The 16,912-nt window shown below is 43.4% G+C and overlaps 2 protein-coding genes across 2 annotated transcripts; both read right to left on the bottom strand.

Annotated features, from left to right (window-relative positions):
- Window positions 1-2,955: 2,955 nt before the first annotated feature.
- On the bottom strand, window positions 2,956-10,293 carry LOC147884272 (uncharacterized). Its single transcript, XM_087399166.1, has 5 exons — window positions 9,806-10,293; window positions 5,154-9,659; window positions 4,927-5,040; window positions 4,527-4,665; window positions 2,956-3,412 (listed from the first exon to the last, which is right to left on the bottom strand). The coding sequence occupies exons 1-5, from the start codon at window positions 9,917-9,919 to the stop codon at window positions 3,345-3,347; spliced, it is 4,941 nt and encodes a 1,646-aa protein (XP_087255292.1). The 5' UTR covers window positions 9,920-10,293; the 3' UTR covers window positions 2,956-3,344.
- A 4,880-nt stretch (window positions 10,294-15,173) lies between these two features.
- Window positions 15,174-16,609, bottom strand: LOC147884271 (uncharacterized). The gene is made up of 4 exons (XM_087398171.1): window positions 16,370-16,609; window positions 16,160-16,250; window positions 15,789-15,985; window positions 15,174-15,695 (listed from the first exon to the last, which is right to left on the bottom strand). Exons 1-4 carry the CDS (start codon window positions 16,607-16,609, stop codon window positions 15,174-15,176), a joined length of 1,050 nt encoding a protein of 349 aa, XP_087254297.1.
- Window positions 16,610-16,912: the final 303 nt, after the last annotated feature.

Raw genomic sequence — 16,912 nt, 5'->3', positions numbered from 1 at the left:
TAAATCTGAAATAAAACAACACAAGAATGTCAATAAGTTAAGAGAGAAAGCTTCATCTTAAAAATCCATACACCTCATGAAGGAAAAAACCACAATAGAAAAATATACAATTAGGCCTGTGTTGCGGAAGATTTTTTGGATAGTCTCGCAAGACAAGTTCTTTATGCATGTACACGTGCTGAATCAAAACTTCTTTCACGGATATCTTCCCTTTGGTGATTTGAAAATCTCGTACTCTTCCCTTCCACGATGCCAAGAAAATGTTTTTTGTCTGGGGTCTTTTTCTTTTGCTAGGTTGCATGAGCACCCATGCTCCTTTCGAAACACTAAACCTTTCCCAAGTTCCTTCTGTTTTGACTGTACTTGAATTCTCTACCGACGAAATAGAAGAAGCAGGTCGACGGGGTAAGGATGTTTGGTATAATTCTGCCTTCGTAGCATTATCATCCACAGAGCGTCTTGCACAAGAACGGCTGTGGTTTTGGTTCACCATGGAGATTTTCTGAATCTGTAAGAATAGCAAAGTAATGTAACTAAGATAACAATTTGAAGTTTCAAGAAAGAGAAAGTGGGCAAACAGACAGTTGACGAGAAACATCTTACTCTACGCCAAACAGGATCAAGGGAGCAGTTTTGGAAAAGGAAGGCAGTTGCACAATGAGGCAATGGTGTAGAATGGTAGACCTTTCGCACGAAAGGCGGCACAATATTTGAAAATTCAAAGGAAGGTGGAAGCGGGAAGGATCTTGTCAGATAAAATGTCAGTTTAGATTCTATCTTCTTGTCCAAAGATCTTCTACGAATAAAAAACCAATCTCCTCATTAATGTAGCACGCTTGTACTTACATAAAGTATTGTTTCTTTTTTCTATTTTCTCTTATTTTCGTGAATTTTCAACGTTACGTTGGCCTTCTATTGATTGGTTGAGAGGTTATTTTTCCAAACCGTAAAAGGCCCCAAAATGAGCTCCCTTTTTTCCTAATGTGTAGGCATCTGGAAGGCTCTCTCGCTTGAGCTCATGGCTACGTGGTCAATAGCAACAAAGCCCTCTATTTGGTGTAACATGATGCTTCGGACACATAGGTCACTGAGTTTTTTAAGCCAGATAGCACTAACCCAACAACACTGATAGAGACGGTGGACGCAAGGACCCTGATTCAAAGATACGGCAAACTCACGAGCAAATTGAGGCACGGATCATATTAGGAGCCCTTTCGTCCATGGTCAATAGTCCAGAGACACGACTCACAAGGGTGACAATGGCATGCCGATAACTACTAGTGTTCCATCTCGAGTTTATGCCAACACGTCAGCATCACATGGCGACCCCCTTCTCAAGATTAACGCCTTGCCTCGAAGAGCTTCTCTTTATGTAGTCTTAGTCCCCATTATGATTATGCTTATGGATTTTCCTTTTGGTACTCATCATGGGTGTTGATGCCCACCTAGCAACTCCACCCCCCGAGATCATTGTATTAGGTTTCTTTTAGTCTCACAGACCCTTTATCTTTTGAAGACTTTCGAAGCCTTTTAGAAAACTTTCTTTTTCTCTGCCCCCTCAAACCCACCCCCTCCCTGACTCACATGGGTGACAATGGTGCTTGTTCACTGCGCAGGGCCATAGCTAGGAGAACACAGTGGGCCATGTATGCTTATAGCTGCTAGTTTTCCATCACAGGTTTTTGCCACCACGACATGGCAACCCCCTTCTTAGGATTGATGACTCACCTCAGAGCTTTTCTCTTTATGTGGTGCCATTAAGATCATGCTTATAGATTTTCCTTTTTGTACTCATCATCGGTGTTGATGCCCGCTTAGCGGCTCCACCCCAAGATCATTCATCAGATGGCAACCCCCTTCTCAGGATTGATGACTCGCCTCAAAGAGCTTGTCTTTATGTGGTGCCATTATGATCATGCTTATAGATTTTCCTTTTTGTACTCGGTGTTGATGCCCGCTTAACAGCTCCACCCCCAAGATCATTGTATTAGGATTCTTTTAGTGTCATAGATCCTTGGTCTTCCAAAGACTTTTAATAAGCTTTCTTTCTTTTTCTTTGCACCCCTCACCCTCCCACCTCCCCCCCATGGTGGACCATTTGTTACACAATACTCTCTCATAAATCTTACCAACGAAATGAAACTTTTGTATAGTGTAGACAATGGTAGGTAGCCTCTAAAGGTGCAATTTGCTTGAATCTCAATGTGCGGTAAGATTTCCCTTCTTTCATTGAGCTGGCTGAGATCATCCAACCGGGAAAATCAACCAAATTGATAAATTTCCTAGGTATACTTCTTCGTTTCCTTCAATATACATGCCGAAGGGAATTCATGGACTATTACGAGAACTACTTCGAAAGCCCATGACCAAATCACTCACTCGGTCAAAGCCCTAGAGGTGGTATTTTCCACCATTTTTTGCTTCGTGGTCTTGTACCCAAAGACTCCAACACCAAGTACAGAATGCACAGAGACAGCACTGCCCACCAACGACACATAGATGTCGTACATTAGTGCTGACCGGATACTATTTTTATGAGCACAATTCTGAAGACAATACAAATTATGGCACAGTTCTCAATCCCTCTGCTGAAGCACCTAAGGGACTCTGGCACTTTGCAGGGTGTTTTATCCGTGTGCATTCCTGTAGAGTGTTTCGCTCGAAAGGGACGGTGTGCACGCAGTAAATAGAGCATACGACAGACACTTAAGAACTCGAGCATACACAGCTGTAGACTATTCCGATGTTAGCAGGAAGGCAAAAGCATATAGACGCTGTATACTAGTTTCCCATGTCTGATTATGTTATTGATAACAAGGATTATGATAAATAATCATTGCACAGTGCATAGCCAATTTATATTTCCAGAACGATCAATATCAGCTTATTAAAATTGCTACAACAAAGGCAGCACGAATTAATATACATGGTACAACCCAACAAATTGTTGGGAGTGTATATTTGATTCAAATCAGTAATAGTTGTGTTGCAACTTTACAAAATGAGGGAATGAATCCAACAAACCAACCATTAAAAACCAGTAATTAAACGTAAAGGTATGCGATCCAAACTATGAGTGCCCTTGTTTTCTCAGTACAGAGACAGGACTGGAAGGCACTACACCCACACAACGTGCATCAATGATGAAGTGATACTTATTCTTGGAGGAGCTTCAGTTAATTTTGTAGATCGGTAACAAGTGTGGAGGTTGGAAAGCTTGAATGCAGTGAGGTGGAAGAGTGAATGACTCCCAAATGCAAAGCAAGGTCCTAGGATCTTGAAAATATTAAAAGCTGAAAAAAACCATGCCAGAAAGATGCTGCTTGCTCCAGCCATACAAGATATCATCCATGATGATGAGCCGTTCTTACGTCCCTCTTGGTGGACCTGAAGACCTGTGAGCTGGCTCCGCCTGCATACAGGAAAGACCACCAAGAAGATTTGTGTAAATCCTCAAAGCAATTGTTAAGGCAAGCAGGCTATGACATAGAACAGTGATAACGGGAAAAATCCTCATACAATACAAAATAACGTTGGAAGAAGAAAGTCAACTAAGATGGGTAGTAATCCGAGCTCTGTCCAGAACTACCAATGAAACATAATTCGTTTTCCTGATGAATTATGTTTGTAATTCCGACAATGTGTCAACTCTCTCTCTCTCTCTCTCTCTCTCTACAATATAGAACAATGATAATATAATCCTGACGATCCACAGAGTGATTTTTTTTAAGTCTTAGGTGACACAAAATGGAGAAGCCAATAGGGAGACTCCCATTTATTTATTTATTTTGAAAAAAAGAACCGAGAGAATCGATTTGCTAGGATTTCTCTTAAGTAGCTTTAATCGCTTAAGGTTATGACCCTCTAGACCCCTTAGTTAGCATAAACTTTGAGTTTCAATTCCAAACTCAGACCAGTAGCTATTAAGGAACGCAAGTATCGTAGGGATTATTTAGCGAGTCCATGAACATAAATTTTAAACAGCTCAGACCGATGATATTGAGTAGTAGCTATTAAGGAACGCAAGTATCGTAGGGATTATTTAGCGAGTCCATGAACATAAATTTTGAGTTTAAGGTTATGACCCTCTAGACCCCTTAGTTAGCATAAACTTTGAGTTTCAATTCCAAACTCAGACCAGTAGCTATTAAGGAACGCAAGTATCGTAGGGATTATTTAGCGAGTCCATGAACATAAATTTTAAACAGCTCAGACCGATGATATTGAGTAGTAGCTATTAAGGAACGCAAGTATCGTAGGGATTATTTAGCGAGTCCATGAACATAAATTTTAAACAGCTGAAGTCAGTCTGGCTTACATTCTTATGAACAATCTTGAATGGTTCTAACTCTACTGCGGCAGAGAACCCCTAATATGTAAAAAATTTGATAACATCCCTCATGCAGTAATAACAGCGAACGAGTAGTTATACAAATGCAGAAATGGATCAACAATTGGATGTCAAAGAAAATCTGTCGGCGAATAGCAGATAAGCCTACAGATGTATGCAAAGATAGCTCATGTACCCTCTTTCTCTTCGTGCGAGGACAAAGGATTCATTGGCCTTGGTGTGTGTACTACTTTCGGCATCGGTGTACGTCCTGCACTTGAAGGTGTCTTAGAAACATTGGACGGCAAAGTCTTCAACGCAAACCTCTTCCCTGCCTGTAAAATCACACCCCCAAAGGAAGCTACCTTCAAATTCTTTGCTATGAAAGTAATCAACATAAGCAGTATTTCAAAACCCATGTTCTATGTAATCCGTGCAATGGGAAGACAAATCGAAGCATCCATTGCAGATTCACAGACGGAACGTGCTGCCATCGGTGCTAACATCAAACCTTAAGCGAGCATTGTCAATGAGATGAACCCAAATAGCCCTACACTTCTGACAAAAGGCTAATTCAGGCAAACATTTTAACTTACAGAGGGAGTGTCTCTTGCTGTGTGTATCAGCTTCGCATGTGGTGTCTGCCCTGCAATAGAAGCTGCCTGGCCAACATTGGAAGCCAAAACCTTGAGCGTAGATCTCTTTCCTGCCTGTAACCACACCCAAGAAGCTAGATTGTCAAATTGGATTGCTTTTTCGATGTTACTGCGATGCCAAGTTGCCTCTGGAAAACCACAAATTCAAGCAATCGTTAAACACTTACACAGGTAATCTCTTTTGGATGGGTCATGTTGGTCTTCTTCTTGTACATTACCCGGAGCTTTCTCAAGCTCAATAATTTTAAATCTAGCTGTTGCAAGGATTCGGCAACTGCGTTCACTGTTATAAGCTCCTTGTCCAGTTGCTTGCCTTCATTGTGGCATCCTTCATTTGAACAAAGCAATTCTTTTACAGGCATGCCTTCCATGTTCGTCATTACACCATCTGCTACAGGAAGGAGTCCCTCTGCAGTACCCAATAGTGTATCATGCGCCTCATCGGTTTTGCAGATTTCTGTATTGGTGCTAGAGGAAGCTCCCATGGAGCCTTCAGCTTCTCTGGTATCAACATCATTGTGATGGTCTGACTGTGGGGACTCTATTTCTTTCATACATATTTGCTCCATTCCCTTGCAATCAGAGGATTCTGTATGTTCTTGTTGTTGGGTGGAAAAGCTGTCCAAGGACAGGTCCGCCATTACTGAAGGGGAGCTTCTTGCAATGTCTTCTACTTCAGTGTCCTTGGAGCAGAGTGCATCGTCAACATATTTCTTACTGGCAGGAAATAGATTTTCCTCAAAATCTGAGTCTTGTGGTTCAGTTACAGAATGGGTATTGCTCTCAATCATACAATTAGCATTATGCATTGCCACATGAATATCTACTGCTGCAATATTCACCTGCTCAGTAGAAATCAAAGTCACTGTACGTTCCACATTTTTATTTTGTAAATCAGGCTCTGCACTTTGAGCAACATCCCTGCATGACAAACTGTCCACAGAACCTGCTGCTTCAAACCCAACTTCCATGCCATTGCTTGAACAGTTGGTAATCATTTGTGCTCCGTTATTCTGCAGCGGTAAGGAATAAGAAGGATCTATATCTTCTTGTTTTTGGGCAGAGAAACTGTTCACAGCCAGGCGTGACTCTACTATTGGTGACGATCTAGCAGTGTCTTCTACGCCAACAGCATAGACACATGGCTCCAATTCTGGACAATTATAGTCGTAAGCATATAGTTTGCCTGCTAATGATCCTTCCTGGACAATTTCTTTCCCACCTGTAGTATCAAGCTCAGGAGGACCACTTAGCTCCATTTGCTTCACCACATCAGCATTTTCAGGACTCCCTCCCACCAAAAGATTATCCGAAAATGCTTTACCTTCTTCCCATGCTTGAATCTGCTCTTTGTCACTTCCTTTGTCGTTTTCAGCTATATCTACCATCCTGTTTGAGAAAAGTCCATCAGCAAGCTCTTTCTCACTTAGAGGACTAAGGTGTCTCCTCATGTCAGCATCCCCTACTCCACATACAGTATCTTTGTTCGTCTCAAGCTTATCATCATCATTTTGCAATGCCACATTTGCAGCCAATGTAGCAGGGTGAGACCTATTGTCTATCTCATTCTCAGGCATCGAATGCATCATGTGATCCACACATCTTTCATGCACTTTAGGCTCTGTAGTTTGTTTCCAGGACAAGTGCTCTATAGTACGGATTGCTGCTTTACTGATTTCCATAGTGTTGCTCTGAGGATGACTTATCTGATCAACAATTTGTAAGTGGTTGTCTTGCGTTTGGAAGAAAGCAAAAGCTTCAATGTCTTTTTGTTGACGAGCTGGAAATCTGTCCACAGATTGGTATGACTCAACTGCAGGGGATATTAAAGCATTATCCTGTATTTCAACTTCGAATGCCCATGGCCCTTCTTCTGCACAATGGCTAGCTTTTGGATATCCCTTGGCAGCTGGCGATCTGTATAGCACAGTTTCTTCTCCGTTTGTCCTTTCTGTTTCAATACTTGGCTCCATATTCACCTCCTCTTTTTCAGTTTCAAGACTGCATTCCTTTCTGTTTGAGCAAAGTGTGTCAAAGTGATCTGTGTCACTGGGAGGACAAACAAGTCCTGTCAAGTTGGCATACCCTACTGCATATATAGGATCTTCATTGATCTCATCCTCAACATTATTCTGACACAGCATCTGCACATGGCTTTCACCCTCAACATTATTCTTACCCAGCATCTGCAAGGAATCAAAAGATTTGATACGTCCTCGCTTTTGGGCAGGAGAACTGTCCATAGACAGGCGTGACTTTACAAATGCCTCAAATCCTGGAGAATGGTCATCTGTAGAACACTCTTTAGCAGCTGGTGATCTGTCCTGCACTGTTTCTTCTCCATCTGGAGAAGGAGGCCTGTGCTCTAGTTCCTCTACCATATCAACATTCTTTGAATTCACTCCTACTACAGGATCACCCAAAGCTTCTTTGTCGAACAAAAGCATGTCAACTTCTTTGACAACCTTTTTCTTCTTGTCATTTTGGATACCATACTCCTGGGAGCAGAGTGCATAAGAAAACTGCCCCTCGTTGACAGAACAAAGAAGATCAAGCGAACCTGCAGTCCCTTGTTCGTCAGAATTGCCATTATCATTGTGAAGTGCCATATTTGCAGCTAATGTGGCAAGTTGAGACCTTTTACCAATTTCTACTCCAGCAGTCTTGACCTCAGCGTTAGGCTTCAAAGTTATTGTAGGTGCCACACATCCATCAGAAATTTTGGGATCTGCACTTTCTGCCGTCCTTACTTCAGTATCAACGTTCAGATTGGTGCTCAAGGGATTGATAATCCTACCTGCGCTTTGTTCCTGCAATGGCAAGAGACCAGAGTATCCAATATCTTCTTGTTGCCGGGTAGAGAAACTGTCCACCAACTGGGGTGATTTTAGTGCTGTGGATCTTGCAACGTCTTTCATTTCATTCTCATACATACATTGCTCTTTTTCTCCTGAACGTTCTTCAGCAGGTGGACATCGGTTCAGCATAGCTTCTTCTCCATTGGAGGGGAGACCATTCAAACAATCCTCTGTATCTTGTTCTTTATCAGTGCCTCTGTCTTTCTTATCAACAAGTTCTTTTTGTTCTAAGCTCTGTATTTGGTTTCGATTAGAGCCTTCATCTTTATGTATGAGTACCTCTTCATCTGATGACACAACTGTGTAATGGACATCAGCTTGTTCAATTCCCTGCCCCCCCATGCTCTTTGAAGGACAGGCTTTCGTTCTTTTACCAACTCTTGCTTTTGACCGGCAGCCTTCACGTGGTGCTCCATGCCTGCTCTTCGGTTGCTCCAAAGAGCCTTTTCCCGTGCTATTCTGCGTTTCCACAGTTAGACTTTCGGAGCCTCTGCCCATACCCTGCTTGTCGAGTTCCTCGGAACCCTCAAGTGGGAACTGAAGTTCAACTTCATCATGGCCACTATTGCATTTTCTTCTTGTTTTAAGCTGCTGCTTTGAAGCAGTTGTAAGCTTGGACGACTCTTCAGATTCTCGCATCTCCAAAATCGTTTTTCTAGTCTCTGTAAGCTGCTTCTGATTTGTCGCCAATGTCACCCGTCTGCTTCTTCGTGGATTTTCTGAAATAGGATCACCTCCAATTCCATTTTGCTCGGCAAAACCGTTTTCATTACTGGCCTCAGATCCTGCCTTCGTGTTACTTGTTTTCTGCTGCATCACAACTTCAGCACAATTCTGGACTTGTTGCTCTGGTGCAGTTTCCGATTCCATGTTAGTCCTTACACTGGCCCTTGTGCTCCTCACCTGTTTTCCAGTCTTTTGCCTAGTTTTATCTGAGGCGCAGGTGTCAGCAACGCGGCCAAGATTTAGCCGTTTTGTATCGTCATCAGAGTCATGTCCAGGACGGACGGGCTCGTCGACGGAAGTCTTCTTCTTGGCTTCTCTCCTTGAAAACACTCGGAAATCTTCCTTGGGTGTCTCTGCAGCACCTTTCTGCTCCTGGCAAACATTTGTCACTGAGCTTGTGGTGTTTCGGAGATTCTTGGAATCGTCGCTTACAGGCAGTTCTGCAAATTTGCCAATTTTAGAGTCAGGAGTAGTTAATTTCTGGTTTCGTGTGCTGATTTGCTTCTCCGTTGCCAAGTTTTGGCGCCTGGGGCTCCTAGAGCTCTTCCTTGTTTCCCCAACTTGCACAAACTCTTCATTTGTCAGCTCCTTGAAGCTACTCCTTGTCTTCTTCTCGGCTGCAGAGCGAGATTGCGCCGATTGTGGAACATGGGAAATTTCTTCTGTGTGAAGATCTTCATCTGTCCACTTCACCTCCACGGTATTCGAAAATGTGACTTTCCCTTTCCTTCCTTGAGTTCTCTTTTCCTTCGCATCTTGCGTGCAGATATGCTTCAGTTCTTCGTCTTCCACGATTTCTTTTGATTTTGGGCTCCTCGAAGCACCATTTGGTGACTTTACTCTGACCCTCCCTCTCCGCAACACGATGCCTCCGCCTTTGGTCTTGACGGAGTTCTTCTCGTCCAGGGGTAATGATACGGGCAATAGTTCAGTATGGGACTCCATCTCAGAATTATCATTGGCCTGATGCTGACCTGCGGCAGCACTTCTCGCTCGTTGCGGACTACTAACGGCGGAGCCAGTCGCACGGGTTCTAGTCTCCGTTCTGTCCGGCCTGCTCGCCTTTTCTCCGGGGGGTTGTGGATTTTGCTGTGAAAAGAGCCAAGTGAGCGAAAGCCATTGCCACGAAATGCTGCTGAAGTAGATGCGGCTTGCCATGAAGATAGGCATGCTTGCGCGAACGACAATTTTGCAAGGAATTGGACAAAATGAGGGTTGAGAAGCAAGAACTTTACCGTGAGAAGAGAGGAAAGGGCGTTAGCCATTTCGGCATTGGTGGAGTTAGCTGGAATGCCATGCTTCTTGCACAGGGACTGGAGCTGGCGCCGGGAGAGATTGAAATAATCCATGATGAAGAAAGCGGTAACGATTCTCAAACTGTGCGTTCGGTTTGGCTACTCTCTCGCTCTCTGCGGCTCAATCTCTCCCTCTCGGTCCCTCTCTCTGTATCAAGTTTCCCCGATGCGAACTCCTCGCTTCCGGGGGTAGACTGTAGTCTAGTTTCTGTGTAGGTCCTCAGAGATGGAGCCAAATGCAACTGTTGCTAGCGCCTACACTTGAACTTGTCTCCTCAGCCGGTCGTTCCTTACAGTCGGTTCTCTACCAACGCCTACACGTGAGCTGTATGTCCGACGCTGCAATCCTCAAAGCTTGTCTCGTTCGAGAATGCTAGATTCGATGATTTACGACGCAATCATGCAATCTTCTTCAAGCTGCGGCGACGTTTCTTGTCTTGTTCGCGCAGTCAAGACTCAAATCCCTGCGTGTCGGCGTCTTCATCGACAAGCAACAACGAACACTCTCATTCGACCGTTGACGGTAAACAAATTCAAAATTTGAATTCCGGGAAGAGATCGCTCAATTCAAATATTTCTTTACCGTTTCTACAGGCTCAAAAAAAGCACACAAAATCAGAGATTCTCACAAGAGGCTCGGTGGACGGGTTGCATAAATGTATTGGCCTCCTTCGTCCCCCGCAGACAGAGGAAACCCTCAATCTGCTTGTCCGACAGTCAAAAGCCACGCCCGTCTGACCCCCTTTCACACCGGGGCAAACATTCAAAGGTAAATAATAAATGCAATGCCATTGTTGAAACAAATGCTCTTGGGGGTTCTCTGCCCAGAGCCTGTGGGTCTCGGGTTCAATTTCGTCGTCATGGATTTTCATTGGTGTGCGGATGGTGAACCCCTCCTTGGGCGCTACATAGGGGCCGCCCAAGAATATCTTCAATTTCAGGCGTGACTAGGATTCCAACTCATCTTTTTGCTATGGGTGGGCGAACTTGTGTGAAGTCACCCCCTAGCGAACACGCATTGTTATTGGGCAACACCCAGTCCGCCCATTTTCCAACGGATGGGTCTGAAACGAGCCATAGGCTTGAATTGAAGGCAACTCCTGATTTCATGCTTAAGAGCAGCTCCGCCCGTGCACTAGTAGCATTGGTCCAACAGCATTAGTAGCAAAGTGAGCGTGTCCCAGGGAGATTTGCAAGGTTGGAGGAGCAGTGATTGTAGCATTCCTGCAAGCCCAAAATTGGCAAATTTTGTCATTCCAGCCCAACCTTGGACTAGTGGAAGGAGAGATCCTACACACAAACTTTCGATTGGTGAAAAGGGTGAGTAGGTTGCAAGTTCAAGTTGGTTCAGCCCACAAACTTTATTGAGCAACCACCCATGACTCCAGCAGCACAATAGCATGAGAAGCTGCTTTAACATTGCCCATTTCGTGATGATCCTGAAGGAGCAATTTCACTCCTAGTAAGGCAAATATCAAGGAAACCACCCAACTTCAAGTGTCCCACATTTCATGGTAGAGCATTTCACTATGTGGAAATGTGCTCTACATGTGGGCAACAAAACCTTACTAGCCACATGTGAATGACACAAAACCACCTAGCATTTGAACATCTAATATAAATGGACTCTTAGGTGCACATTTTGATGTGCTTCTACACTACCTAAAACTTCAAAGTTCGAACTCAACTCTCTCTCTCTCTCTCTCTCTCTCTCTCTCTCTCTCTCTCTCTCTCTCGTAGCACTTTGCTTACCAAGTAGCCTCCACCGCTGTTTGTTTAACTCCAATACATCAAGAGGATCTATAACTCTCAGAGTCTATCAAGCTCATGCGTATGCATCGTTTTGGAGGGAAACATGAGAATGTTAATTTGTGTATCACTTGCTCGCTAGTGGCCATCACACTTAGGTAACTCAGTGGATTAACAACACATAAGTACTCTAGCATCTCATATTTCCATATGGAGACTTGGGTGGGCAACCAAGGTTGCCTGTGCAATTACGATGGATAGGACTAGCTGGCTTTTGGAGTCACTCAAATTTTTTATGTTTGTAAAGAGAGTTGGACTCTATCACCCCAAGGGAGCATCCTGATTGGTTAATGATAAGTGGGTAGTCCTTGGTCTCTATTCTTATTTGGGGATTGGCAAATCAACTCATATTAAGTTACATTCGGACTCTGGAGTAGAAAGCTTATATACACTACATCGTGTTCCACCTAAGATCCTTTTTTTTTCCCAAAACGTAACTCACCCACGTGGCTTGCCCAATGATCAATTCTATCCACCCACATTTAAGTAAGTTCCTTCTTTAATAAAACAGGTTCACTTGACATGAAAGCAATGAGTCCTTTCACATGTCATGAATCGGACACATATGAGCGAATTCTCTTTGATTCATATATATATATATATAGCTGAAATGGCTTAACTTCAGAGAGGGGGGCTTCCTCTGCCTTAAAATATCCAAGGGGGCCTTAATTCTATCCAACCTGGCTCCCCATTTGGATGAGAACTCATGATATGATGTGACAGCACCCACATACCCCAGCCGTTGAAGATCCGTCTTCACCTTTTGCACTCCTCCTTGATCATCCACTAGCCCTTATAATATTTAACATATTTAGGGGAACTATCATTCCAGGGACCTTGGGATCATAAGCCACCATCTTGGTTCTTATTTTCTCGACCGCATCGATGGTCACTAGGACATGCATCTAATTTTGAGAGAACTCACCGCACTGGTTCTTGGAGTTATATATTTGTTACCAAGGAAAATGTATTCCGTTGTGCAACCAAGCAAAATGCAATTGACGATATGGCCCCTGAGGGGTCCCCTTTAGGGGCAAGGGCCATATCGACATGCCATTTCTATCCAGTGCCATCCTGGATATTGTATAATGCACGTCGATATGGCCCTTGCCCCTAGATGGGACCCCTCAAGGGCCATATCGTCAATTGCATTTTCTAAAAGTTTAATTGTATTTTTCTAGATGTATCTCCATGCAACCACAACGGTGGGGTCGTTGGAGTTATTTTAGCGCTATTTTGGTCATAAACCAAGGAAATTGTAGTCCTTCTTTCCTGGTATTTTAGTCCTTGCTGCAGTAAATATGAATGAGGACAAAAGTACAATTTATCGAGTGAAAATTGAGCAAAAGAGATTAAAATGTACATTTATGTTCAATAACAGGTTATATAAAAGTTATCAAATTATACCGAGCAAAAATTGAACAGAGGATCTTACATTTATAAAAACTTGGCAATTGCTGAGAGCCTTAAACAAATGATTACAAGTAGCGGCCATAACCATTCAAATACAAATATAAAAGTTAACAACAGTGCATATTGAGAGCCTCAGATTAAACAAAAATAGATTACATAAATGCCTTAGAGACCAAAACGTTACATCCAGTGAGCCAAAAGATCGTTGAGAGCCCAAAAGATTACATCCAGCCATTGCTGAGAGCCTCGTCTGAGCAAGAGGTAATTTGTACAACTCAGTTTTCCACCAGTCTAGCTTGTTGCATTAAAAATTTTAGGGAGCCAAAGAAGGATACGATGGAGAGGCCGAAGACCATGCACATTGCCAGGACTCAGATTACGACCCCCCCAGCAAGTCGACAGTACTCTGTTCTGAAAATATTGAGGCCTTTGTCGACATCTAGGGGAAACCCATACAGCACATCCATAAAGAGGCCCTCTATGAGCATGTTATCTAAGGTGATGAGATTCAGATGTGTGGGGAATCGCCGGTGGGAACGAAGGGTCTCCACTAGTGCTAGCATTTCTACTCTAGGTAAGTGTAACACAATCACCTTATATGAGAAGGCAGATATTATTGGGATCACAGAGCATCGATGGAGGGTGGTACTAGGCATGCTGAAGATGAGTGGGTGAGCAGAAGATGAGCAGGGGAGCAGATGCAGTGACAAGAGTTGGAGGAGGGAGTGTGGAGCAAAGTAGGGGCGGGGATCAGAGCAAAGCAGGGGCGGATCAGAGCAATGTATTAAAATGCCAAATGCCACAAATCTTATATATATTATAAAGTTTGAGCCACCGCGGTGGCTGGAGCCCGGGGTTCCATCCATATTAATTGCAGGCCTCCACGGGGTGGAATCCCCCAGACGGGCTGGTAATAATCATGAAGAAGACCCCATGTGGTGCCACTCCGGTGGCTAGTAATTAACTGCTAGCTCGGTGGAATCTTAGCCACGATAGACGTGGATGATGAGAGCCACCACCATCGGGCAGTAATTCTCATTACCATGTCTAATCACTCATTCCCATGCACTCTAGTTCTCTACTAAGTAGGCAAGCCTAGTGACCGGTAATTTTTACTGCACTCATAGTGATCATGCTTGCTAAAGCATGGTGCTGGGTGAGCGATGGCATGATGGAATCGTAGCCACGACAGACGTGGCTGATGACAACCACCGCCATCGGGCAATAATTCCCACAAAAGTAAATCATGAAGCCTAATCACCTCTAATCCCTCATTACCATAATTTATTGCACTCGTAGTAATCATGCATGCACGCTCAATGGTGGTAATTGGAAGCTGAGTAATTGCGGGCCATTGTGGTAGTTGGTAATTAATTGCCAGCCCGGTGGATCTTAGCCACTGCCACCATAGATGTGGCTAGGAATCTTAGATGCCACCACCTCTTATCATTTATTACCATACAAGTCAGTATTGCGGTCTTGAATTATTCAAAATTTGGGCCAACCACCGTGGTGGCTCTCACCTTGATAGTAGTCGGACTATAACCATAGTATTGGCTCTCACCTTGATAGTGTAGTCGAGCTACAAACTGCTACTCCATTCCCTTAACCGTTTCCTCTTCTATCCCTCTCGAATGTTTCGTTCTCCCTTGCAATCTCAAGCCTCCACTATTCCATTTCCTTCATTGTTTCATCTTCTATCCCTCTTGACCATTTCATTTATTCCTTGGGCTCTTCATGCAACTTCTATCCCCTCTCTCCTAAAAGACCTCCCTCCATCTGTAAGGATTTCCAAAGGGCAACCAAAACGGGCACATATAAACTCCTTGAGAAATGATGCCACCATTGTTGCTTTGTTGTTGACAGTAGCTTTTGCTTCCGCCCATCTAGTTGCATAATCAGTTGCAACTAATATATAATACTTCCCTTGTGAAGAACGAGGAAGGGGGCCAACAAAATCCAAACCCCACCTCTCAAATGGACCATATGCTGGAATGGGATTCAAGGGCCCAGGAACCAATTGCTTGCATCCATATGCTTGGCATACCTCACAACTTCGACATCACTCATGGACATCTTTGTTGAGTCAGGGCCAATAATACCCTGTGTTAAGGATCTTTCGAGTAGTGCTAGCTAAAGCAAAGTGACCTGAACCTTCATGACACAGCTCCATAATCCTTTTAGATTCTTCCAAGCTCACTACCCTCCTAAGAACCTTATCTTTACCTTGCTTGTATAGAACATCCCCAAGGATTGTATAAGGACGAGCCTTCCTTGTGAGCCTCTGCTTTTGTTGAGGGGTCAATCCATGAGGAAAATGTCCTTCATCCAAGTAATATTGAACATCTTGGAGCTCTGGCCAACTTGTATCTATTAATGCAAGAGTAACTTCAGTGAAAGAAGCCATAGCTTTAGTAGCCATCTCATCAGCTTGATGATTATCTTTTCTTTGAATATGCACAAACTTGCAAAACTCAAAAGCTTCCTTTAACTCCATCGCTCTTTTATAAAGATCTTGTAGATTAGGACTCCATGCCTTATAAACATCCTTCATTTGCCTAATGACCAGTTGAGAGTCTCCTTTAACCTCTAGCTCTTTCACTCCTTCCTTTAGGCAATCTTCTAATCCACAGATCAATGCATTGTACTCAGCCACATTATTTGATATTGCTTCAGGAAATTGCCTACCCTTGGCCCATACCTCTTTTCCTTCTGGATCAAATAGAATTATCCCCCCAGCCCCACATTTCCTAGAAGTGCTAAAGGCTCCATTAAAATGCAGCTTGAAAGCTATTGGCGGGGTCTTCAACTCTTCATCTAAGTCTTCCTTTGCCTTTGTTACTTCTTCTTTCTCCTTACCCATAAGCAAATCTGCCAGAGAAGCTCTAGTGGTGCTTTCTGTAATAAAAGTGAAAGAGAACTCTTGAAGCTCACAAATCCACTTAGCAAACTTTCCAGTAGGATTGGGTTTGTGAACCAAAACTTGTAAAGCAGGTTGAGACGTAAGGAAGAAAAAAGGGCGAGGTAGTAAGTATGACCTAAACTTCTTCACTGCAAAGACCAAAGATAAACCTTTTTTCTCCATTTCACCGTACCTCTCCTCAGCCTCCGTGAGTTGCCGACTTGCATAATATACTGGTTGCATGCGTCCTTGCTCACCCTTCTGAAGTAGTATAGCTCCCACTCAATGAGTTGACACACTTGGATATAGAAATCATCCTCCCACCTAGGAGGCTGCATAATTGGCCTTTGGCTCATGCATTCCTTAAGCAAAAAAAATGCCTTATCTTGCTCTGGTCCCCATTCAAAAGATGCATTTTTCTTTGTCGATAAATTTGTAGGATACATCTTTTCAGAAAACATATCAACAAAGCGCTGGTAATACTTTGTTTTACCCAAAATGCCCCTCACCTCTTTGACATTACTAGGTGGTGGAAGGGCCATGATTGCTTGTACCTTCTCAGGATTCATTTCTATACCTTCCTCTGAGATAACATGTCCTAACAGAGCCACCTTCTTCATGGCCAAATGGTATTTTGCAGGATTAAGGCAACCTTTTGCATCATCAATACTTTTCAATGCAATCTTCAACTTTTCCAAGTGATCCACATGGCTTGAATAAATGCAAAAATCATCTAGAAACACTCTTATGAACTTTCCCAAGTAGGGTGCAAATACTTGGCTCATGAAACGCTGGAAAGTTGCTGGTGCATTAGTTAAACCAAATGGCATCACCCTATATGCATACAACCCCCATGGTGTAACAAATGAAGTCTTCCTTTAATCTTCCTCACAAATCCGAATTTGGAAGTAACCAGAGTACCC

This window comes from Dipteris shenzhenensis, chromosome 27 (genome assembly GCF_047967505.1).
Source record: "Dipteris shenzhenensis isolate YYH24624 ecotype China chromosome 27, Dip_SZ_1.0, whole genome shotgun sequence".
Taxonomy (NCBI): domain Eukaryota; kingdom Viridiplantae; phylum Streptophyta; class Polypodiopsida; order Gleicheniales; family Dipteridaceae; genus Dipteris; species Dipteris shenzhenensis.
This window is presented reverse-complemented; position numbering and strand designations above follow the sequence as displayed.